This window comes from Lemur catta, chromosome X, assembly GCF_020740605.2.
Source record: "Lemur catta isolate mLemCat1 chromosome X, mLemCat1.pri, whole genome shotgun sequence".
Taxonomy (NCBI): Eukaryota; Metazoa; Chordata; class Mammalia; order Primates; family Lemuridae; genus Lemur; species Lemur catta.
The window spans coordinates 57802201-57827305 of record NC_059155.1 but is presented as its reverse complement, the minus strand read 5'-3'; the positions used below and the strand labels follow the sequence as shown (position 1 = coordinate 57827305).

The window sequence follows — 25105 nt, the reverse complement described above, 5'->3', positions numbered from 1 at the left end:
GGGTGGGGCAAGGGCTTCACAAGAGGCGGGATTTCCCTTTGACGGGCACCCAGAGGAGGGCGGGAACAAGACCCTAGCAAAGCTTCCGCTTTCATTTCTATGGTTATTAAGTCTACGGTTCTCTTTAAAGGAGAACCGCGGAAGAGTGATTTTCTGTCGGCAAACACTTCCTTAGCGACGGGTCCAACCTTGAGACAGGATGCCGTAATGTCGCACCACAATGGGTAGTCTATGAAAGCTCGAAAGCCAATCAGATGACTTAGGTTCTCGTAGAACATTAAATCACAATTCACCTGTCGTGTCGGTTTTGTTCTCTTCTCTGTGTCTCCAGAATGCTGAACTTCTGTATTAGGTTCTACCCCTTCCCTTGGTAGCCAGTGGTTTGGTCCGACCTCAATAGTGACAGAAGGCAGGAGCTGCGTCTGCGCAGGGAGCTGGCGGGGGTGGGGCGGGGGGGAGGAACATGGCGCAAGCTCTGTCTGAAGAGGAGTTTCAGCGGATGCAGGTGCTGCTCGCGGTTGGAAAGACCACCAGGCTAGGCGACTGGGGGAGGGATAGAGAGAGGTCGTGCCACCAGCTCAGAGAATGGGTTGGTTGGAGTCCATCCAGAGTCTAAGGGGTTGATCCGGAGAAGGGAAACTGAGGCTCCGAGTGGTGAGAGTATTGGATCCCGAGATACGGTGGGAGCTCAGAAGGTTGGATTCAGTTAGCCTTGTGGGTGGGGGAGAGCGTCCTTGAGTAGGCAGTACTTACTCAGACCTGGAAGGGACAAGACTTTTGGGCCCGTGCAGGGGACACCATCGGTGGATGATGATAATGTTGGGCTTTGAGAAGGCGAAACCATTTTGCCTGGAGAAGAAGGAAGAGGTGTTGGGCTGTTTGCGTCATGGTGGGGGAGCCCTTGAGAAGGCAATACCATTACCTGTGGGAGGTAGAAAGTTTGTGGGAGATAACACTGTGCCAGGGGATTGAGAAAAGACCCCAGATATTGTCATTGTTCCTGGTTGGTGGAGATCCCGTGTGAGTGGCGGCAGTACATCCTAAGAGGGGGCAGTACCGTTGGGTGATTAAGGGTGATTAATTTGGCCTGGGGTGAAGAAGGCCCTGAATGGGTAATACCATTAGTCCCTGCTGGGGAGAGAACCATAGGAAGTGAAAGAGTGATACCTTGGACTGCATGGAGGGGCAATCACTGAGCTTTTGGGAGGAACCCTCTGACCACCTGATTCTTTTGGGAGCGGAAACTCTGTGATGGGATGAAAGGCCATCACATTGTACCATGAGTGGACCCTTGTTGAGAGAGTTCCTCACTGGGGGAGACTCTGAGAGGGGGAAACCCTGAGTAGGGTCCTATGGGGGGAAGGGAGGAACTCTGAATGAGAACAGGTAATCCTATTGGTCCTTGAATGAGGGAAACCAGGTGTCCCTGTGTGAGGGATACTGAGGATAGAAGGGTGAGCTCATTGGACCACGAATGAGGAAGACCACTATAATCTCTGCAGGGAATTCTAAGTGAGACTAGTCCAACTGGCCCACCCAAGGTCTTGTAGAAGAGGGACCCTGAAGGGTGGAGGGCCATCCCATAGGATCATGACTGGGTAGATCTTGAAGGGAGTGGGGGGACCCTTGAGTGAGGAAGATTGATCCCACTGTGCCATGAGTGAGAGAAAACCATTGGACTCTGTTGGGGATGGACTCTAAGGGGGTACAAGGGGTATTCCAATTGGATCAGGACTTGGGGAGATAGATCACTGTGTCCTGGGGAGGACAGGGGTGGAAAGATTCTGTAGAGGACAAGCCCTCTGATCTTGAGCAGACTACCGGGGGTAGAGAATGGAGGCTGGTGCCATGGGAGGGAGGGAGGGAGGGAAAGGTCCTGGTGGGGTAAGGGACAGGGGGTAAGTCTGGGAAGAACCAAAGAATGGGCCCTACAGGACCAGCAGGGAGGAGTATGCTGTTTGGAATAGCCCATATTTCACTTTCCCTTAATTCTTGAAGGGGGCCTGGACATGTTTTGAGAGCACTGGGGGAAGGGGGGCCCTGGGAAGCCTCTGACTCAGTGAAAGTCAGGCAGGAGAATACCGCACCTTCTTCCCTTGGGAAAGAGAAAGAAGGCAGGTCTCTGCTCCCTGCCTTCAGAGGCCTCCAGGTCTGGCCAAGAAGATGGGTAACACCGCTGACAGTGTTTAGTGTGTGAAGAGGTCAGCCAAGATGAGGAGTAGGAACTTTATCCTGTGGGCATGGAGAGCCATGCAATGCACATGAACAAGAGCCTGATGGGGGCAGCACTCTGTGATGGCTGAGTGCAAAGTGACGGGTTGGGGGGGCGGATGGAGGGGTGAGGCTATCTTGGGTTATAAGTGAAGCTGGAGATGGTGGGGTAGGGACTGAGGGCCTGGAGGCTTATTTAGGATGCAGCAGGTACAGGTCTTAAGGAATGGCTAAAGAGGCACATGGAGGGTATGGGGAGCTTAGGGGCTTGGTTCCCTCATGGTGGGGGTAGGGGTAGGGGTGCTTTCCTGACCAAGTCTTTCTCTTCCCTGCTTCTCCTAAAGGCTCAGCTCCTGGAACTCCGGACAAACAATTACCAGCTTTCAGATGAACTACGCAAGAATGGTGTTGGTGAGCCAGGAGGGTCTCATTATATGGGGGTGGCTTTAGGGGATGGAGGCTAAAGTTTTTCCTCGAAGGCCCGGCAGGAAGACCTTTCAGCTCCTTGCCATGCCTGAAGCTGAGATTCCCTGCTTTCCCCACACCAGAACTCGCCAGTCTTCGACAGAAGGTCGCCTACCTGGATAAGGAGTTCAGCAAAGCTCAGAAGGTACCTCCCTCCACCCACCGATCCACCCACCCATGCTTCCCTCTACCAATCTGACTCATTCATCTCTCCAGTGAGCACCCACAGTGAACCAGACCTAATGTGGCAAGCTGTTTTCATATACTCATTTAAAGAATTCTCACGGAAGTCTCTTTAGTTTGTTAATTTTACCTAATTCTGCTTAATTTATGGATTAATTTTAATTTACTCCTAATTCATTTGTAATTTCAATTACTCATTCTCATTCACTAACTTTTAATTAAATTGTCAAATCTGTCAGTGAATCTGCCTTGTGCTCCTGCCTCCCATCCCTGCCCTGGTCCAGTTGGCAAAATGAGACCAAATCCACCTCTCAGATCCTCTAAAGATGAGATAGATACAGTATAGCCTATTGTGGCCCCTCAAGACATTCAAGGTCCTCCTTTGTGTTGTTCTTCACCGCTCTGTCCCCGTGCATAGCACAATGTTATACATAGTGTGAGCTTGATAAATATTTGTTGGGTGAAGGGATACAAAATGTAGCAAATCTGGCAGTCAGGAAGCTAGGCTTCTCTTTGGTAGAGCGCTGATTCCCTAAACCTGACAATGCCCTTGGCTGCCCAGCAGGGGAGCAGCAGTTTCCACACTGCATGGGAGGGATCCACGTAGACATGTTTGGGCAGATGTACCAATGAAGCCATAACTTCTGAGCCTGGAGATCCAGCCCATAAAGGGTTAAATACCAAACCTCCCCCTGAGCAGCCTCAGGAGCTTAGAAGAAAGGATGATTTCTGTGTGCTGCAGGCCCAAGGCAAGATTTATATTCATTTGTTCACTCACTCACTCATTCCATCATTCCTATGGGCTCCAAATTGTCAGGCAAGTTCTGTGGTTGAAGATACTCCCATCCTGCAACCCCTATCACCTTTGTCCACTCCTTAACACTTGCCACAATGGTCTTTATCCCCTAGTGAGGGGGTCCATCTCTGTTCACATCAACTCTCTTCCCACCCCACTTTAGGCACTGAGCAAGAGCAAGAAAGCTCAGGTAAGGGGACCCATGGGGGACCCAAATGTGTCTGGGAGACTGTCTTGGTGGGATATTCGTGTATGCTGGGGTCTCCTTGTACTGGTCTGTCTTTCTCTGCGTGTGCCCTTGTGTCTACGACTACCTCGCTGCCATGTGTTTCTGTGTCCTTGTTTTCCTGTGTTTCTCTTGAACTTGTGCCTCTCTCAGTATGTCTCTTTCCTTCTCTGTTTCTCTTTGTCCTTCTTTCTGACTCTCTGTGCTTGTCGCTGTCTTCCTGTTCCTCTCTCTCTGGCTCTTGTTTCTCTCCCTAATCTTTTCTTTGTCTCTTCCCCACCCTGTTCCTATCTCTGCCAGAATTTCTCTCTTTTCTACTTCCTCTTTCTCTCTCTGACTCCTTGCTTCTCTTTCCCCCATTCCTCTGTCGTCTCCTAAGTATTTCTTTCCCTGACCCCCTCTCTTCTCACTCTGTTCTGTTCTGTCCCTGCCAATTTCCCTCTGTTCCAATCTCTCTGTCTTCCTGACCTTTCTTTTTCTCTCTCTCCCTTCCAATCCCTCTCTCCTTCCCTATTTTCCCCTTTTCCCCATCTCTCTCTGCCTCCTGTCTCCCATCATTATCTTCCCCTCTCTTTCCCCCCACTCTCTCCCTCCCTGTCTTCCCTTCTTTCTCCCTCCCCGTATCTCTCTCTCCCCCTCCTGTCTCTCCTTTTATCCCTCCCTGGGTCTGTCTCTCCTGTATCGCTCCATTCTCTCTACCCCATGTCCTCCCCTCATGTCATCTTCTCCCTCTCTGTGTTTCTTTGTCCTACCTCCCCATTCTTGCTGCCCTTGTTGGAGTCCTGGCCCATGTCTGCCACTGCAGGAAGTCGAGGTGCTGCTGAGTGAAAATGAGATGCTGCAGGCAAAGCTGCACAGCCAGGAGGAGGACTTCCGTCTGCAGAACAGCACGCTTATGGCTGAGTTCAGCAAGGTGCTGGTGCCTGGGATGGCCGACGGGGGAAACGAGGGGTAGGGGCCACCTGGGCTGGAACCTGACAGCAGCAGAGTGTGGTTGGAGGAGGTCTGGCCCTGGGGCACTGTCCATGGTGCTGAAACAGGTCCTGGATTGCTGCCGGGGGGCAGTAATTTGACAGATGGGGCCACTCACTGTGCTGGGATTAGAAGGCTTCAAGCCCTGAGGTCAGCTGGTTCCTGGCCAAGTCACTCCTTTTCTTTGTGCTTCAAGTCTCCAGGTATATAATTTGTGGCTGATGCTATGGAGCCCCAAGGCATTGGGGGTTTTAAGTAAAGTTCTTATGCTTAATATGGGATGGAAAGGTGATCTAGCTCCTTCCTTTTTCTCTTCCTTCCCTTCTTCTGACATGAGCCTGGGGTTCTACTTCTTCCAGATAATTCATCCTAGGTCAGCGAATTGTATCTCCTTACTGATTTTAGTGTCCTGGCTGTATCTAAATCTACTGGGAGTTGGAGACATTGTCTTTTGTTTCCTTATCTATCTTCTGTATCCACAGTTAATAATTTGCTAAGTTCTGACTTGCTGTTGGGTCTGTGAAAGAAAAAAAATTGAAAAACACATGATTTTCTAAGTTTTTAGTTTAAGAAAGAAAGTCCCATGGCAGCAAATATGGTAATTCTAAGGCTTCACCTGCGAATATAGTGCATAAGACCTTAAAAAACAAAACAAAACAAAAAGCAGCCTTTAATCAGGTATAATACCAGGAGAGGCAGTTTAGCAAGTAGTGGTTATGAGCAGGGACTCTGGAGCCAGAAGACCTAGATTAAAATCTTGGCTTTGCCTTTTACTAACTGTAACCTTGAGCAAGTCATTTAACCTGCCTGGTTCTTGGTTCCCAAACGTTTAAAATGGAAATAATAATAATAACAGTACCTGCCTCACAGGACTTCTATGAGGATTAAATGGGTAAATGTGTGTAAGTCACTCAGAACAGAGCCTTGCACATGGTATCATCTATGGACGTGTCAGCTGCTAATATTATCCTTCCATTAATTCATTTTCCCTCTAAAATATTTCCTGACTTTTTAAAAGTTTTATATTCATCCTGTGACCCTGCCCTGCTTCGGGCTCTTACCACGTCTCACCTGCTCTGCTTCCACACTTCCTCCCTGGTCTTATTGCTTCTAGTTTCTTCTACCAGTCCATTACACAGAGGCTGTTCTGACCTGCAGGTTTCACCACGTCTGTCCTTTAAAATACCTTCTGTTCTCTCCCCACAACCCCTGCTCAGAGCCCCCAGTGCTTGCATAACCGCTGGCCTCACTGCCTCACCCCTCACTGCCTCCTGCCTCCAACCTCCATGGGATCATGGTTCTTGCAGGGTGAGGCAGGGGCAGACATTCTTCCATAAATCCAGCTCGTGTTTCCCTGCACCTGCCCTGAGGCGGGTGTAGAGACCTCTTTCATAGTCCCTTCCCCCGCCCCTTCCTGGGAACCGGAAGTGCTCACAGAGACACCTGGTTTCCAAGCCTGCCTCTACCCCTTATTTGCTGAGACATTTCAGCTCAGTTGCTCCTTTAACAAATACTTTTTGAGCACACACCATGTGCTCTGTGTTCTGGAAATGCAGTTGTGTGCAGCACAGAATGGTTTCCACTCAGGCAGCTTACATTCTAGGGGTGGGATGGGGTGAAAGATGATAACATGTTGAACAAATCACGCTATGTACTGATAGCTGATGTTTATATGGTGCTTACTGTGTGCCAGGTCCTGCTTGAAGTGCTCCACATTATATACACATTTAATTCTTGCAACAAGTGAATGAGATATTATTAGTATCCCTATGTAACAGATGAGGATACATAATATCCCTATGTAATAGGGAGGTTAAGTCATTTGTACCAGGGTCACATGGCCAGTAGATGGCAGGGTAGAAATTCACATCCAAGCAATCTGGTTTTAGAATCTGTGCTTGTGACCCTATGTTACAGAAGTGCTAGGTAAGAAAGAAAGGCACAGAGTACTGTGATAGTGCTGGACCTTCTGTGTTGAGGGATACTACTTTAAAGGTGGCACAGAGCAGAGCACTGAAGGATACAAAGAGGCCAGTCGTGTGGAGAACTGGATGAAGGGAATAGTGTTCTGCATAGAAAATATCACAGGCAATAAAATAAAAATTCTCTGTGGGCCTCAGTATTCTCATTTGACAATGATGACAAGAGATTTTCTCGGGACTTCTATGAGAACCGTGCTTTAGCTAGGAGTTGAACAGGGGCTGGCTAGGTTTTATTTGTACTGTACACTGCTCTAAGGCCAAGGGCTGGCAACATGGGAGCTGTTGGCAGTGCTGGCCCTGGAAATACCCTGAAAGCTGTCTATGGTGCCTAGGCTGATAGGGCACTATCCCTGGGCCTAGGATCCAGGACATAGACCCCTCTACAGAAGAGGAGTGGCAGTGAGGCTGTCTGTGGTACTGACAACTTCCAGAGGAGCCAGAGGTCTTGGATTGCATCCATGAGGGTGGGAGTGGGCAAGGGGAAAATCATTCTTAGTATCCTCATCCTTTGACTCTGCCACTTAACAGATGTGTGAATTTGAATTTGTTTAACATCTCCGTGCCTCAGTGTCCTTTTCTGTAAAGTGTGAGAGCACCTACATTAAAGGGTCGTTATGGGAATTAAATGAATTGCAATGTACACGGCCAAATGCTATGTGTCTTTCAATGAATCTTGTTCTGATTCTCTGCTTCTCTGCCCCCTCTCTCTTTCCCTGCTCAGCTCTGCAGCCAGATGGAACAGCTGGAGCGAGAGAACCAGCAATTGAAGGAGGGGACTACTGGAGCAGGGGTTGCCCAAGCCGGGCCTCTCGTGGATGGGGAGCTTCTGAGACTACAGGCGGAAAACACAGCCTTGCAGAAGAATGTGGCAGGTGCATGGAGGCCCTCCTGGGGCTATGGGGACCTCAGGGCTCAAGTAGGACAAGGAAGGCTTTCATCCTCTCAGGGGAAGGGGAAGGGGAAGGGCTTCAGAATGAGGCTTGGCCCTGTCACAAACCAATGTGTGCCTTTGGCCAAGCCATTTCACCTCTCTCAGCCCAAGCTTCATCATCTATACAGTGCACGTAGTGATGTCTGTCACCCGGAAGATTGTAGTAAAGATAAGAGGTAGTATCACTCTGAGTTTAGGTCAATGCCTGGTACCTAGCAAATGTTACAGATTAGCAGCTTGAACATCAAAAAGGCGCTATTTGCTAAGTGGAGAAAGTGAATGAAAGAGCGTTGGATAGCTTCTGAGCCCAGATTATAAGTGGGGTCTGAGATGAAAGCTGATAGAAAGCTCAGCGAAGTGTGGGAGGGTGTGGTGTGTGGACCTTTGGGGAGCAGCTGGGGCTAGTGTGGCAGGTGCTGGTATTTCGATCAGGAGGGAGACTTGGTAGGATATGGGTGAGAATTAGGAAGTTCTAGGAGGGATTCAGCTGTAAGTAGAGGGTGGACCATGGTGGGCATGGCCTTGGAGGGCAGTGGGTAGGACTTGGAGGGTTGAGAATGGGGCTTGGGAAACCATCGTGTGCTAATTTGATGGTAGACAGGATCTAAGTAGTTGGTGAGGCTTAAAAGATTTGTGAGAGGTGTGAATGGGCAGGACCTTCATCTTGTAAGCATGTGGTCATTTGGAGCAGGGTCTGTGCCACCTGAGGGGTTGAAGGCCAGTTCTCCCTTTATTCAAGACATGGCAAGGGACTTCAGAGACCACCTCATCTGTCACAAATCTCTGTTCTACCCATCAGCCCTGCAGGAGCGCTATGGGAAAGAGGCCGGGAAGTCCTCAGCTGTCACTGAAGGCCAAGGGGACACCCCAGGGGGGACAGCCCCCATTGTCCCGACCCCCATGCCATTGGCAGAGGTGGAGCTGAAATGGGAAATGGAGAAAGAGGAAAAGAAATTGCTCTGGGAGCAGCTGCAAGGCTTGGAGGTGAATCTGGGTCTGATGGGGCTGGGATGCCGGGAGGCAGCCAGTTGCTTCAGCTCTGCCTACGGTCCCATGGAGATGTCTGTGACATCACCATTTCATGGGCTGATGCGGTGAGGGAAGCAGGAGGACAGCCTTCCTCCATCCCTGCTGACAGCAACCCCATTCCTCATCCTTCCCCACAGAGCTCAAAGCAGGCAGAAACGTCCAGGCTGCAGGAGGAACTTGCTAAGGTGGGGCTTCCCTGAGCTTTGTCCCACTCCACCCCCCACCTTCCAGGCTTTCCCTGACAGGGCAAAAGGGGCACTTTACCCCCCTCAAAGCCTCCGTTTCATCACCTGTGAAATGGAGAGACTCATACTTATGTCTCAGAGTTGCTTTCAATAGGGAATGGGCTAATGTGGTCCCACTTTATCTTGTGTATGGAAGGCGCCATCCCGTCTACCACCTCCTTGCTCTGCCTATTCATTCATTCATTCACCCAAGCATTTATAGAGCCCTGGCTCTTATCTTAAGACCTGGAGACCCAGTGGTGAGGCAGTTAGTCATGATCCTTCTTCCTGGCCTCCCGGCCTAGCCATTCTATGACACGGCCATTGGCCACTATTTTGGGGGCATAAGTGCTAGGCTTTGGAGCCTGAGGGATCTGGGTAGAGATAATATGGTTGCTGCTGACCATCTGGACAACCAAATAACTTAACCCTTCTGAAACTCAGTTTCCCCATTTGTAAAACTAGTACTACTCACTTCTCAAGGCTGTTTTGAGGATTCCCATGAGATGACATAAGTAAATCCTGGCTTCCAGAAATGACTTAGTAAGAAGTGACTATAAATATTAAGTTTATTTTTGTCTTTATTAGTATCATTCTCATTGTTATCACTTGTCTGCACCCTTTCCACACCCAGCTCTCTGAGAAACTGAAAAAGAAACAAGAAAGGTAAATTTCTTTTTTTCCAGGGGTTTTGGGGGACTAGGAGGGAGTTGACTTGTGAAACTGACCCGTCTACATCTGTCTTTCTGTGCCCAGTTTTTGCCGTCTGCAGACAGAAAAGGAGACGCTATTTAATGACAGCAGGTAACTGCCGGGCTTGGGGCCATTGGTGGACAACGGGGACAGGGCCCAGCAGAATTAACTGAAGACCACAGGAATAGAGCCGAAGACTGGGCCTTAAGCCAAGCTCAGTGTGTCCACTCCCCATCGCCCCCAGGAACAAGATTGAGGAGTTACAACAGCGGAAGGAAGCTGATCTCAAAGCCCAGTTGGCTCGAACTCAGAAGCTGCAGCAGGAACTTGAGGCTGCCAATCAGGTGAGGAGGGTTGGGTCCTGAGATCCCTGGGGTAGGGACCAGGGCTGGGAGTCTGGGGAGGTCTGAGGTCCATGGAGGCTGGTTGGGGAGTCTGAGATTTCCTGTGTTGGAAATACAGTGACTGGACAGGTCCTAGGCCCCCGAGGAGCTAGGAACTTGGGAGCTAGAGAGCCCTGAGAACCCTAGGAGTTGGGGTAAGAGTCTGCATGAATTGAGAATTTCAGAGAGCTAAGGACTTAGAGGGTATGTGCCACAAGTTTGAATGAATCTGAAACTCCTGGGGGTTGGAGACTGGAGTCTGGATGAATTGTGGTGAGTCTGAACTCCCTGTAGTCTGGGTGACTTTGAGACCTTTAGGGGCTGGGATGTCAGTAAATTAGAGACTCCCAGAGGCTCAGGACATGGGGGCTGGGTAGACTCAAGACTTTCAAGGTGAGACAATTGGGGCTGGAGGCTGTGTACATTTGAGACCCTCAGGGTCTAGGGGCTGGTTTGGGCCTGAGACAGCTAGGAAGCAGGATCACATGGGCTGGGTTGTCCTGAGACCCCTGGAGGCTGTGAACAAAAGGCTGCTCTGTCTGAGACTTTCAGGGGCTGGAGCAAAAGTCTAGGTGAGTCTGAGGCTCCTGAGAGGGTTGGGGGCTGGATGACTTTAAAGCCTCTGGGTTTTCCCTAGGAAGGGGTGAGTCTGAGGTCTATTGGAATGGAGGATATGGTGGCTTGTGGTTCTAAGAACTCTAGAAGCTGGGAACATGAGCACTGGAACAGGAGTCTGGGTAAAGCTGAGACCCCAGGAGCTGGTGATTGGCTGGGTCTGAAGATCCTCAGAGACTGGGAAGCAGAGTGACAGATGAGGGGGGATCACCCTGAGACTTCACTAGGGGCTGGAAACTAGAAGGTTGTATGGGTTTGAGAACTCTAGCGTCTGAGAATATGAGTTTGGGTGGATCTGAGACTTCTGGGAGATACGGGCATGGGGGTTGAGTGCATTTGAAACCCTGGTGGTGGGTCAGGAGTCTGGGTGAAGTCATAGTCCCTGGGTGCTGATTGCATCTGAGAGTCCTGGGGCTCCCGAGATGGAATCTGGGTGACTGAGTATGAGACCTCTTATGGATGGGGGCTGAGTGAGTTTGAACCCTCCAGGAGCTAGGACCAGGAGCCTAGGTATGTCTAAGATGCTTGGAGGCTAAGATAGAGGGGTTGAGTGTGTCTGAGGCCCCTGGTGGTAGTGACTTCTGGGTGAACGTGGGATCTCTAATGGCTGGGTAGTCCAAGATCCACTGGTGCCAGCGACGTGCTATTGGGTGGTCAAAGAGGGAGTGTTTATGGTCATATGTACTCCAGGGGAGGCTGAGGTTTGTAACGGGCTGCCCTGGCCTCCTGATCCTCACAGAGCTTGGCAGAGCTGAGAGATCAGCGGCAGGGAGAGCGCCTGGAGCATGCGGCAGCTTTGCGGGCCCTGCAAGATCAGGTAAGCTGTGCTGAGTGGGCTCAGGGAGCTGGGGTTCAGGGTGGGGCAGCCTGTGTGGGTACTACACAGGCAGGCAAGGCCCCAGGGGTCCTGCTTCCCCCAGTCCTCTGTGTGTGTGTCTCCTTTCTTTCTTGGCTACGGGTAGGTCCTGTCCCCCTGTTCTGAACCCACTCTTACCTGTTGTGGGGTGGGGCCAGGTGTCCATCCAGAGTGCAGATGCGCAGGAACAAGTGGAAGGGCTTTTGGCTGAGAACAATGCCTTGAGGACTAGCCTGGCTGCTCTGGAGCAGGTACAGGACCCCTGGGGGCCCTGATGGTCCTTCCCCAGTTCTCCCATCTCCCTCTGCTTCTGGTCCATGTCAGAGCAGGGTGTCCTAGACCCTATGTTGTTCTCCTGCCTTTGTTTCTGTTGCTCCTTTCTGTTGGCTTCCAGCCCTCATCTCTCTGGCCATCCATCCTTGCTTCTCATGCATTCTAGTTTCTCTCCAGTAAAGTGCATGAAGTATACTAATCTTACGTGTATGTACAGTGAATCCTCTCTCTCCTTGTCTCTCTCTCTCTCCATATAGCCATCACCCAGATCAAGATATAGAGCAATTTTTTTTTTTTTGAGACAGAGTCTCACTCTCTTGCCTGGGCTAGAGTGCTGTGGCATCAGCCTAGCTCACAGCAACCTCAAACTCCTGGGCTCAAGCAATCCTCCTGCCTCAGCCTCCCGAGTAGCTGGGACTACAGGCATGCGCCACCATGCCCAGCTAATTTTTTCTACTATTAGTTGTTTGGCTAATTTCTTTCTATTTTTAGTAGAGACGGGGTCTTGTTCTTGCTCAGGCTGGTCTTGAACTCCTGAGCTCAAGGAATCCTCCCGCCTCAGCCTCCCAGAGTGCTAGGATTACAGGCGTGAGCCACTGTGCCCGATTGGAGCATTTTTTTTTTTTTGTGAGACAGTCTCTCTCTGTTGCTCGGGCTAGATTGCTGTGGCGTCAGCCTAGCTCACAGCAACCTCAAACTCCTGGGCTCCAGTGATCTTCCTGCCTCAGTCTCCAGAGTAGCTGGGACTATAGGCGCACACCTCCATGCCCAACTAATTTTTTCTATTTTTAATAGAGATGGGGTCTCACTCTTGCTCAGGCTGGTCTGAAATTCCTGACCTCAAGTGACCCTCCCGCCTCCGCCTCCCAGAGTCCTAGGATTACAGGTGTGAGCCACTGAGCCTGGCCTAGAGTTTTTTTTTTTTTTTTTTTTCTTTTTGAGACAGGGTCTGGCTCTATCATCTGGGCTAGAGTGCAGTGGCATCATCATAGCGCACTGCAACCTCAAACTCCTGGGTTCAATTCTCCTGCCTCAGCCTCCCGAGCAGCACACTATCATGCCCGGCTAATAAGATATAGAGCATTTTTATATCCCGCAAGGTCTCCTTTACCCTTTTCCACTCAGTACTCCCCAGAAGTAACTGTAATGTTATTCTGATCTCTAGCAACGTAGATTTATTTTGCTTGTTAACTTCATATAAATGGAATTGGACACTCTTTAGTCTATAGCTTCTTTCTGGCAGCATTATATCTGTGAGGTTTTCCCATATGTAGCATGGATCTGTCTTTTTATCACTGGGTGGTATTCCATTGTATGAATGTGTCACTGATTTTCTGTTTGAAATGTTCTTTTTCTTCCTGGTTCACTTCCCACCTCTCTCCCTGTCTCCCTGGAACTGGGAGGCCCACATTCTGTGCCTGACTCCTGGGGCCTCTTTCACTCCACTTCCCATCACCACTACTTTCTCCAGATCCAAACGGCAAAGACCCAAGAACTGAATATGCTCCGGGAACAGACCACTGGGCTGACAGCTGAGCTGCAGCAGCGGCAGGCTGAGTATGAGGACCTCATGGGACAGAAAGATGACCTCAACTCCCAGCTCCAGGTGATACTTCTGTCTTCTCCTAGTTCCCTAGTCTTGACGCAATGGAGTCCCTGGTAATGTGCAGTGGGAAGGCTGGAGTCAGGAGGACCTGGGTTCCAGTCTGGCCCCCTAACTTATTAGCACCTATGTGTCCTGGGACAAGTCATTTCACTTCTTTGAGACTGAGCCCCTTCAGTTAGTTAGGATATCCATTTTGATTCCATAATAGAAACCAGAATAATAGTGGACTAAATAAGATAGAAATTTAGCTCTCTCTCATGTAGAAGTTCAGGTAAGTTGTTCAGAGATGGAATGACGGTTTTCCAATCACTAATGACCCAGGTTATTTCTCCATTGCTGTTCTGCCACCTTTAAACCCAAGACTTCTACCTCTGCATCTTGCTCAAGCTCCCCTACCATCATGTTTGTATTCTATCTAGGAGGAAGCAGGAAAGGGAGCAGGGAATAGCATGCCCCTTTCCTTTAAGAGCATAACCTAAATTACTCACAGAAATTAATCACATGGCCACACCTAACTGTGAGGGAGGAGGGGAAACATCTGCTAGACAACCATGTGCCCAACTACAAATTTGATTGCTGGGGAAGTAGGGGAGAATGAATACTGGGGAGCAACTGGTAGTCTCTGCCATATTTCCCATCCAGAAATTGAGATCATAACACCCACTTGACCAGGGGGAAGGGAGATGGTCTACCAGATGGTCCTGGGTGACTGGCACCTACTGGGGGCTGTTTATCAAATTCAGGCTGGTTGCAGTGGCTCACGCCTATAATCCTAGCACTTTGGGAAGCCAAGGTGGGAGGATAGCTTGAAGCCAGGAGTTTGAGACCAGCCTGAGCAAGACCCCATCCCTATAAAAAAATAGAAAAATTAGCCAGCTGCCTTGACAGCTCAAGTTAGATAGTTTTTAAAAATATCAGTTATTTTTGCATCTATACATTCTCCTTCTATTTAGAATTGCCTTAGATAGGGACTTTATTTCAAATAACTTGCTGCTGTAAGCTCATGTCCATGTCATTTCCCAAACCTCTTAGGAGTGATAGAAGGTGACACAGAGGCCCCTGGCTCTCCTAGTCTCCAGGCTGAAGAGCTTGGCTATAACCATCTGTGTATCTACACCCTCCTAGGTCAAGTGGGTTAACAAATATATATCATAAATGACATGGTTTCTATTAAAAGAGAGATACTAATTTATTTTTAATGATTTCCTCATTAAAGTCAAGGCTCACACACACATACACAATACTACAAGTTTGGTAATGTGGAAAAGTTTAGAGATCCCTAATTTAATGCTAACAAACCTTGCCGTGCATAGTACATTACGGGTCCTACTCAGAGAGTTTACTAGATTAAATAGTGCTCCTCCAAAATTTATGACCACCTAGAACCTTGGAATGTGACCTTATTTGGAAATAGGGTCTTCACAGATGTAATTAGTTAAAATGAGGTCATACTGGAGTAGGGTGGGCCTCGTCTAATGACTAGTATTCTTGTAAGAAAAGAAACACAGAGACAGTGATACACAAAGGGAAGATAGCCATGTGACAATGAAGGCAGGAACCAGAGTGATGCGTCTGCAAGCCAAGGAATGCCAAGGATTGTTAGCTGGAAGAGGCAAGGAAGGATCATTTCCCAGAGCCTTCAGGGGGAGCATGGCCCTGTGGACACCTGCACTGTGGCCTCCACAACTATGAGAATACATTTCTGTTGTTTAATGCTATCAGGTTTGTGGTCATTTGTTACAACAGCCACAGGAAACTAATACAAATAGTATATAGGAATATTTATGTCAACTAATAAAATCAGTTGAATGTCTACCTTAGTCAAATACAAATGTTTCATGCTACAAACCTCAAATGAAGCCAAACCTTCAGTGTAAATGGTAGAAATTCAGTGGTGTAAGCCTCTATCTATATTAAATGTACAAAAGGCAGAAATATAGTATCTTCAGGCATAGAAATAAAATAAAACCATAAAAAAGAGAAAAAAGGAAAAGAAAAATTATTAGCTGGCCATGGTGGCGTGTGCTTATAGTCCCAGCTACTTGAGAGGCTGAGGCAGGAGGATCGCTTGAGCCCAGGAGTTTGAGGTTGCAGTGAGCTATGATGACGCCACTGCACTCTAGCCCAGGCAACAGAGCGAGACCCTGTCTCAAAAAAAAAAAAAAAAAATTCATCCCCTTCCTTCCTGCATTAGGAGTCATTACGGGCCAATAGTCGGCTGCTGGACCAACTTCAAGAAATAGGGCAGGAGAAAGAGCAATTGACCCAGGAACTACAGGAGGCTCGGAAGGTAAGGCAACATAGGGGTGGGGTGTGTGGGGGGGTTGGGATTGATTCAGTCCAGGGGGGGTGGGGGAAGACAATATGGCCCAATACATGGGGACAGGAGGGGAAGGAAAGTGACCAGTTCTATGAGGATGAGCGAGTGACTTAGCCAGTTTGGTGGGGATGGGGGGTGTTGGCTAGTTCCTTGGGCATGGGGAGAGGGTTGTGGGCCTATTTTGGTGTTGGGGGAGGAGATTGACTCTCACCCTCCTGGCCCCCAGAGTGCTGAGAAGCGGAAGGCCATGCTGGATGAGCTAGCGATGCAGACAATGCAGGAGAAGTCCCAGCACAAGGAAGAGCTGGGAGCCATCCGACTCCGACATGAGAAGGAGGTACTGGGAGTGCGTGCCCGCTACGAGCGTGAGCTCCGAGAGCTGCACGAAGACAAGAAGCGGCATGAGGAAGAGCTCCGTGGGCAGATCCGGGAGGAGAAGGTAAGTGGGTGGATGAGAATGCCCTTCTTCCTCTATAACCTGGGCACCACGGCATTGCTGATGGGCCGCTGGGTGGCGCGTGTGAGATGCCCACTCCTCTGCCTGCCTGGCCTGTGACAGTCTGCCCTCTTCTAGACCCGAACACGGGAGCTGGAGACTCTTCAGCAGACAGTGCAAGAACTTCAAGCTCAAGTGCACTCCATGGATGGAACTAAGGGCTGGTTTGAACGGCGCTTGAAGGAAGCTGAGGTGAGTTGGTGGTGCCTGGTGAGGCACAGAGGCTGGTTGGGGTCCCCATGCCAAACCAGGGGAGCAGGAGTGGTCAGGCCCTGGAACTTTCTGAGATGTTCTGGACTCAAGGCTATCTTCACAGTCCCCCTAGCTCAACAGCAGCCCTCTGGAGTGGATCTGCCGACAGCCAATAGATAGGGTAGACTGTTAGGGGTTCCGGATTGCCCTGCCTTTGTGAAAATTTGAATAGGTACCTCTTCCTCCTGAAACTGTACTTCTTTCAGGAAATTATTGTAATGTACTGATGTTGTTCGAACAAGAACCTTCATTGCCATTTTCTGGAAGACTCATGGCAGACAATATATGAGAGGCAGTACCACGTAGCAGTGAAGAACACAGAGTAGAACCGGTTTTTTTGCCTGGGTTTGAATCTTAGCTGGGCCACTTCCTAGCTGTGTGACCTTAGGCAAGTTACCTGACTTCTCTGTGGCCCATTTTCATCATTGATAGAAAGGGGATGACAATAATGCCTATAGCCTAGGTATTATGAGGGAAGTATAGAGAATGAGTTAATATATGTAAAACCCTTAGAACATTCCTGGCATGAAGTAAGTGCTGTGTTATATTTTGTTAAATAAAAGAAAATGTAAATGCAAATCTAGGTCAACCATGCGAATGGTGCAGCCCTGCACCTGCATACTGCCCTGCATACTGCCTAAGGGCACATGGAGTTCCCTGCAGGAGGGTCATTCCTACCTGCCCGGAGGCCCCTGCTGCAGTCCCTCACACCCCTAACTGGGCATGATGTCTTCTGGGTGGCTGTGGCCAGACCTGGGACTTGTCTTGTAGGAATCCCTGCAGCAGCAGCAGCAGGAACAAGAGGAAGCCCTCAAGCAGTGCCGAGAGCAGCATGCCGCCGAGCTGAAGGTGCCCCTCGCATGATGGTGTTCCTCTCTCCCGCCAGTGACAGGCCCTCGTGGGAGGACAGAGGCTTCCCAACCCAAGCTGGGGCCTGAGCTGCTCTTTGCTTTGCAGGGCAAGGACGAGGAGCTACAGGGTGTGCGGGATCAGCTCCAGCAGGCCCAGGAGGAGCTAGACTGCCACTTGAAGACCATCAGCGTCCTGAAGCAGGTCAGCAGTCCCTCCACGGCCCCAGACACACCCCTAGGCCTCAGCGTGCGTCAGGGAGCAGGAGGCGGCACCCACCAGCCATGCTTTCTCTCCCCGCAGGAGGTGAAGGACACAGTGGATGGGCAGCGGATCCTGGAGAAGAAGGGCAGTGCTGCGGTAAGTGGGGGTGCCCGAGAATGGCCCTCTCCTGGCCTGCGGCCTCCCACCCACCTATGGGCCCACTAGGCCCCAGCCCTCATTCCTCCTGCCCCCCCCCACCCCCCACAGCTCAAGGACCTCAAGCGCCAGCTGCATCTGGAACGGAAACGCGCAGACAAGCTTCAGGAGCGGCTGCAGGACATCCTTACCAACAGCAAGAGCCGCTCAGGTGAGGGACCAGGACAGGCCGGGGAGGCTGCGGCCAGGCGAGGCAGGGCCTGGAACTACAGGCCACGGGGCCTTCCTGCACCTCCTTCACCTTCCTGCACCTCCCTCACCTTCCTGCACGTGCTGTCTGTCTTTTACCTTTCCTCTGTTGCTCCTCCGGTTCTTTGTCTGCATTACCTGTTTCTTCTATCTCTGTCTCCCTTTTGCTGTGTCTCTTGGCCGTTTCTGTCTCCCTCTGCCTCTGTCTCATTTTGTCTTCTTTCCTCTGTATTCGCCTTTATGTCCCTGCTTTCTTTCTCTGGTTCGCTTCTCCCCCCCTTTCCTTCTCTCTGCCCCTTGATGTCTCTTTCTACTTCTCTTTTCTCTCTCTGTCTTCTATGTCTCTGTCTGTCTCCCCACTGTATGTACTACATACACGCTCCCACGCCTCACTGGTGTTTCTAAATCCATTGTATCCATTCTCTCATTCTAGAAATCTCCATGCTCAAGCCCAGGGTCTCTGATATGAAACCCCCTGTGTCCCTGCCCTCCAGGGGCTCCTCGTTGAGCTAGGGAGACAGACTTACACACAGTCAGTAACACTGTGGTGTTTTCGCTATACAGCGAAGCCAACCCATGTTATTTCTGCCACTTAAGGGAGAAGACATGCACACACACACAAAACTTGAGTTGCTTCAGCCTTTTTTAGTCAGGGATGGCCTATAAATACATTTAAATAAATAAGATGCAGTGATGGCTGTGGTGTACCTCTTAGATCACACACTCAGAGAAAACTTGCTCCTTGGTCCCCCTATTCAAGGTGCCCATGAAACCCCACTCTCCCGCCACACCCTTGCTGGAGATCCCTTAGGGTGCATTGTTAGCCCCTCCCTGACACCCAGAAGCAGCCGCAAGAGCAGCAGCACAAGCTCAGTGCCTGTGTTTTAAGTGACATGGCAAAACAGATGGATCTCTCACCAAATCAGTTTCTCTCCGAGGCACTCAGTCTCCTGCAATAACCTCTCTTTATAAAGGAGGAGTTATGCTTCTGTATTGTCACAGATTACTATAAGAATCTCAGGCCAGATAGAATTGTATACCATCCTTTCATCTTGTCCCTTAGATTAAACTGAGATGTAATTTAGGTGCATGGTTACCAGAGTCTGCCTCCATCTTTTTTCTCTCTGTCTCTGCTGTGATTTTTGTCTTTCTCCAGAGTCTCTGTTCATCTCTGTCATCTGCTCTGGCTTTATGTCCCTCTGGGATTTTCTCTCTGCACATGGGTGTGCCCCTGTGTGCTCTCCAGCTGTCTGTCTTCCTTTTTTCAAACCCTGAGTCTGAGTGTCTTTGCCACTTGAGGCCCATGTGTACCCACATCACCATCTTTCTCCCAGCCTCTTCCATTCTGTCTCTCTTCTGTTGTGTGTGTTTGTCCAGAGAGGCAGGTCCTTTTTCTATTTCTGTCTCTCCCTGCCCTGCTGTCTGCTTTTGCCTTTCCCCATGCCTGGGTATCTCTGCTTCTTTCCATCTCTGTCAAATCTATTTCTGCTGCTTCCTGCTGGTCGCTGCCCTGGGACCCGGGGGGATTGGTGCTCAGGTTTCTCTTCCTTCCACTACCCAGGCCTTGAGGAACTGGTTCTCTCAGAGATGAACTCACCAAGCCGGACCCAGACAGGGGACAGCAGTAGCATCTCCTCCTTCAGCTACCGGGAGATCTTACGAGAGAAGGAGAGTTCAGCTGTTCCAGCCAGGGTGAGGGGCAAGGAAGAACCTGCCACCCCAGCTTCTTGCACCCACAATCTGGGACCCCGCTTTTTCCCTCACCTGTAGCTATCTCCTACTCTGGGCTCAGCACACACATTTTCTTGTCAACTTCTCCCCAACCCCACCACCTTGGATCCAGATTGCCACATGGGGGACAAGCCAGTCATTTGAAAATAATGTTTTCTTACTGTCCCATAAATAGTATGTATGCATTGTAGAAAATTTTTTGAAAACCACAAATGAGCAACAATTTTATATTTAAATATCAAAAAAGATCACATTTTCACCATCCAGAGATCACCTTTATAAATTCTTAGTTCATACCCTTCCAGATCTCTCTCTCTTTTTTAAACCTAAATGAGATTATGAGTAACCTGTTTTTGTTCAGCTGATCTCTCTACTTTCCCAATTTGGTAAATTTTCATGTCATCTGACACTTTGACCTTAATCAGATTTCTCTAGGTGGCCCCAAAATGTCCTTTTTTGCTGGTTTTATGAAAACCAGCATTCAATTTCAGGGTGCATGTTGCACCTGCTTGTTTTATGTCCCTTAAGTCTCATTAATCTAGTGTGGTCCCTTTTTTTCCTAAGACTACCATGTTGAAGAGACCAGCCCAGCTGACCCGCTGGAAGTATCCCACCTTTTGGGTTTTTCTGTCAACTTCCTAGTTGTATCATTTAGCTTGTTCCTCTTTATCCTAGTTTTCCTGCCAGCTGTGAGTTAGATCTCATTTGTTATAGGATCTCCCTTCATCCTCACCAAAAGGCTCTGATGTGGTCCCTCTACCCCGCTTTAAGCAAAGGAAATACAGAGACTCTGAGGGTGTCAAGGCGGGCCCCCAGCCACAGAGCTCACACTCTCCCACCCACCTCCCACCCAGTGTTGCCCCTCAGCTGCTGACTCCTGTCTCAGAGGTCGTCGCTGAGCCTGGCATTGGCCTCTCTCCTCCTCTTCCCTGCAGTCCTTGTCCAGCAGCCCTCAGGCCCAGGCCCCTCGGCCAGCAGAGCTGTCAGATGAGGAAGTGGCCGAGCTTTTTCAGCGGCTGGCGGAGACACAGCAGGAGAAATGGATGCTGGAGGAGAAGGTGCTGTCTGGCTGCTCATCCCCACCTGAAGTACCCTTGGGGAGTGGGGTCTGACTGGGCCCCTCGTGCGGGAACATGTGCAGTTGAGGGGTCTGAGGTGGGCTGGGCCATCTTACAGGTGAAGCACCTGGAGGTGAGCAGCGCCTCCATGGCAGAGGACCTCTGCCGGAAGAGTGCCATCATTGAGACCTACGTCATGGACAGCCGGATCGGTCAGTGCCCCCTCCCCGGCCCCCAGCCCTGGTCTAGCCTTCACTTGGCCCTCCCTCTCCATTGTTCTGTGCTGCGGCATCTGTCCTTCTCTCCTCTCCGAACTCAGTGAAGCTACTAACAAGACTGGGACCCACGGAGGGGAGAGCAGGGAAACTGTCCCTTTATCACACCTCCTCCCTCCTCTCTGTCTCTGTCATCTCTGCACTCTGTGTTCTCTAGTGTGTCTGTCCTTCTCTTTTTCCTTTCTTCTCCTTGCGTCTCATCTTCCTCTCTTCATTTTCTTCTCTCTTCTCCCTGTTTCTCTTTTACTGCCCCCTCCTTCATCTTGTCTTACTGCCTGTATTGTTCTGTCTCCGTAAATTTGCATTCTCTGTATCTGTGTCCCTTTTTGGGTCGTATCTCCTCCTCTCCCGTTCGTCTCCCTCCTTTTCTTTCCTCTCCCCTCCCCGTCTTTATTTCTTTTGCTCTTTTCTTTCAAACCTTCTCCTTTGCTTCCCAATTTTTCCTTATTAATCAGAATGATACCAGCCGACATGCCCCAAGGCAAGGGTTTCCTATGTGCTCTGTGCTTCACATGCCATCATGTGCATTTTTCTGGTTCCATGAGTTATCATCCTCATTTCTCAGGGTCGCAGAGCTAGGAAGTGACAGAGCTAGGCTTCATGTGTCAAAACCTCTGCCCCCTACATAACATGGCTTCTCCCCCTCCCTCCTCTCCCACTCTGTTTCCCTCTTTTCTCCTCTGGCTCTGCCTGGCTCTCCTCTGGCTCTGCCTGGCTCTCCTCTGGCTCTGCCGAGGGGGTGGTTCTCAGCCTGGGCCCTTGCAGATGTGTCTGTGGCAGCAGGCCACACAGATCGCAGCGGGCTGGGCAGCGTTCTGAGAGACCTAGTGAAGCCAGGCGACGAGAACCTCCGAGAGATGAACAAGAAGCTGCAGAATATGCTGGAGGAGCAGCTCACCAAGAACATGCACTTGCACAAGGCGAGTGTACCTGCCAGCCTACCCATCTGTCTGTCCATCTAGCCACCTGCCCACCGGCCACACGCCATCCCTTACCTGCACATCAACCACCCCTTCATGCACTCATCTTCTACCCACCAATCAGTTTAGTCCTTCCAGCAACTCACTCACCCATTCATACACACATTCACCCAACCATTTGTCTGTCTGTCCATCTACCTACCCTATTATTTACCCATCTCAGCACCTACTGCATGTCCTGCCACCCATTTCCTGCCATACCACTCTGTCTTATCTACTCATCGGTTCCCCCTTGTCTTACTTTTCACCCACCCACCCTGTGTCCTGCCTGCCTGCATATTGTCCTCCATCCGTCCTCTGTTCTTTTTTCAATTATTTTTTCCGGTTTTTTTCCCATCCATCCTCTGGACAATTCACTTGGCCACCTATTTGCCTACCATGGATCCCCCACATGTCCATCCATATGTCCATTTGCCCAACCTGCCACCCAAATAGTTTCCCCATCTCTGGGAGAGTCAGAAAGGAGTCATACCCAGCTCCTGCCTTTGAGAAGCTATCTCGCATTTAGTAGAAGAGAAGGTGGTGAGGGTGGCGGTTGTATCCTCCAACAGCACCATGTCATAGGTAACCCCCTCCCATATCTATAGCACCAGAGGCTTCCTACCCATCCTTGCAACTTTTCCGGGTCCAGCTCACTGCTGGGGTCTCTGTGAGCTTCTCTAAGTACCTTCCTGTCCCAGCCCAGGCACAGCTGGATGTTGATTAATGAATGGGATGAGAAGGAAATCACAGATGATACCCCAACTTTGGTGAGGGAGTGGCTTGCCCACTTCTCTGGCCCCTGATGGCTCATTTGTTTCTTAGGACATGGAAGTTCTGTCCCAGGAAATTGTGCGGCTCAGCAAGGAGTGCGTGGGGTCTCCTGACCCAGACCTAGAGCCAGGAGAAACCAGCTAAAGATCTGCAGACTTCACCCACTCCCTCCCCTTCCCAACCCCCAGGACGCCATTCCCTTGGGCTGTGGTGGGGAAGTGGGGGCCAGAGCCAACATCGGATAGGTTGGGAGACTGGACATTAAAAGGGCTGGATGCCTGATGGCTGGTGTTTATGATCCCTTCTTAGGGCAGAGGCCCCGAGGGAGTGGGGGTCCTGAGGGAAGGGGTGGGAACTTCTCCTTCATCTTGGCCCTAGCTCCCAAGGGCTTCTGCCTTCATCTCTGCATGAGCTCTCCCTCCCAGAGACCAACTCTTTTTTATTTTATCTTATTTTTTAATTTATGTCTGGAGCCTGGCTACTCTGCATTTGGGATTGGGGATGTTGGGTGGGGGTGCGGTCCATGTTCAGCGTTCTAGCAACGTGTGTGTGTGTGTGTGTAAAGGCTGTGCAGCCAAAATACCATCTGGCCAGACGGGCCCACCCACTGACTGTCTGGTCTTGTTCTTTTCAACCAGGAGGGATGTGCTAGGGCGGGGTGGGGGTGGCACAGGTCATGTCATTGTAATGGGAAGGGAGATCTTTGGCTGCAACTTTACTCTCATCCCCCCATCCTCACCCAGCTGATCTCCATTTACTGCTGAGCAACCCTTCAAACTGAGTGGAGCAGAAATATCTGCAGATATGTATGTGGGTAGATGTGTATGGGGTTGTGGGTGTAGATGAGTGGACAGATGGGAGGATGGATAAGTGATTCAATGGACTGACGGATGAATAAGTGGAAGGTTCCATGGATCAATGATGCATAAGTAGGTAAATGGATGGATGGATGGATAGATGGATGGATGGATGGATAGGTGATTGGATGAATAAATGGGTAGATGGATCAGTAGGTGGGTAGAGGGTGGATAGGTGGTATCAATGGACAGATGGATAGATAGGTACATGGACAAATGGATGAGTGGATGAATTAGGTAGATAGGTGGATTGATGGATTTATGGACAGGTTGGGAATAAATGGACTGATGGATAGGGGAATGTTTGTATGGATGAGCTAATGAATCGGAAAACTGAAGTGAGTGAATAAATGATCAGTAGAGCTATGGATGGGTGGACAGATGGGTGGAGAATGGATAAGTATGGATAGATTTGTGAATGGTTAGGTGGATAGGGTGAACTTACTAATGGTTGAGTAAGTGGGTGAGTAGATTAATGACTAAATGAACAGATGGGTGGGTGGAGGGATAGGCAGAGTAATTAATTGGCTGGGTAGAGGAATGGAGAGGTGGACAAATCAAGAGTATTGTAAGTGGGCAAATGGAAGATTACACGGGTAAGTAAATGGAAAGGCTAGACTCGGCCCAGCATTACTGCTCCCACATCAGCACACACCTTTAAGATTGAGAATCCTCTGTATGTGCTGTGCCCTGTGCCATTGCCTTTCACATTATTTAATGCTCCAAATGACACTGTCAAGTTGGGATAAGTCGCTCCATCTGACAACTGAGGAAACAATGCCAGTCACTTGCTCAAGGACACAGCAATGGTGGAGCACACCTGTAGTCCCAGCTACTCCGAAAGCTGAGGTGGGAGGATCACTTGAGCCTAGGAGTTCAAGGTTGTAGTGCGCTATGATCGTCCCTGTGAATAGGCACTGCACTCCAGCCTGGGCAACACAGCCAGACCCTGTCTCTTAAAAAAAAAAAAAAGACACAGCAAGTCAGTGGCAAATCTGGGATTTGAACTCACCCATAACTTGCCAGAGGCACTCTGTGCTCAGTGCTCCTGCTGCCCAGGAGCAGAGCCCTCTAGGGGAGAAGGTAGGATTTGAGGCCACTGAATACGCATAGATGAGGGAGACTGTCCCCTCAGAGTGGGGCCTGCCTGGAAGAACACTTGATAGGGGGGTGGGACCTGGACTGTCTCCCTCTGCACTCACCAACCCCTCATTTCACATCCCAAAACAGGAAGATGCATGCTCTGATCCCACAGCAGAAGTCTTGGTTAGTGCTGGGGCTCTAACCCAAGCTGTGCTCCCCCACCCAGGGGCAGCTTTGGAGACCTGGCCACCCAGAGAAACACTCCCCACCACTTACCCCCCACCCCTGCTTCTCCTGCCTTTCTACAGTCAGGGGGGCAGGGAGGGGACAGCGCTGCATCATTCTCCGTGGCACTCCACTCTGGGGCCATTAACAGACGCCTCCCCATCGATCGGAT

General features: G+C 50.1%; 1 protein-coding gene across 3 annotated transcripts; it reads left to right on the top strand.

Moving 5' to 3' along the window:
• The first annotated feature begins 424 nt into the window (after positions 1-424).
• Positions 425-23376, top strand: GRIPAP1 (GRIP1 associated protein 1). Of its 3 annotated transcripts, XM_045537583.1 has the most exons (26): positions 425-505; positions 2556-2622; positions 2760-2821; positions 3819-3845; positions 4687-4794; positions 7557-7707; positions 8566-8750; positions 8933-8980; positions 9654-9685; positions 9776-9823; positions 9957-10056; positions 11450-11527; positions 11725-11817; positions 13311-13445; positions 15640-15735; positions 15992-16204; positions 16340-16453; positions 17285-17362; positions 17471-17566; positions 17666-17722; positions 17834-17933; positions 19533-19663; positions 20638-20760; positions 20879-20972; positions 21801-21955; positions 22820-23376. In XM_045537583.1, the coding sequence occupies exons 1-26, from the start codon at positions 464-466 to the stop codon at positions 22910-22912; spliced, it is 2526 nt and encodes an 841-aa protein (XP_045393539.1). In that variant the 5' UTR covers positions 425-463; the 3' UTR covers positions 22913-23376. The 3 variants fall into 3 exon arrangements, with proteins under 3 accessions (XP_045393539.1, XP_045393541.1, XP_045393540.1); XM_045537585.1 differs by lacking the exon at positions 11725-11817 and having other exon boundaries at positions 433-505; XM_045537584.1 differs by lacking the exon at positions 17285-17362 and having other exon boundaries at positions 433-505.
• Positions 23377-25105: the final 1729 nt, after the last annotated feature.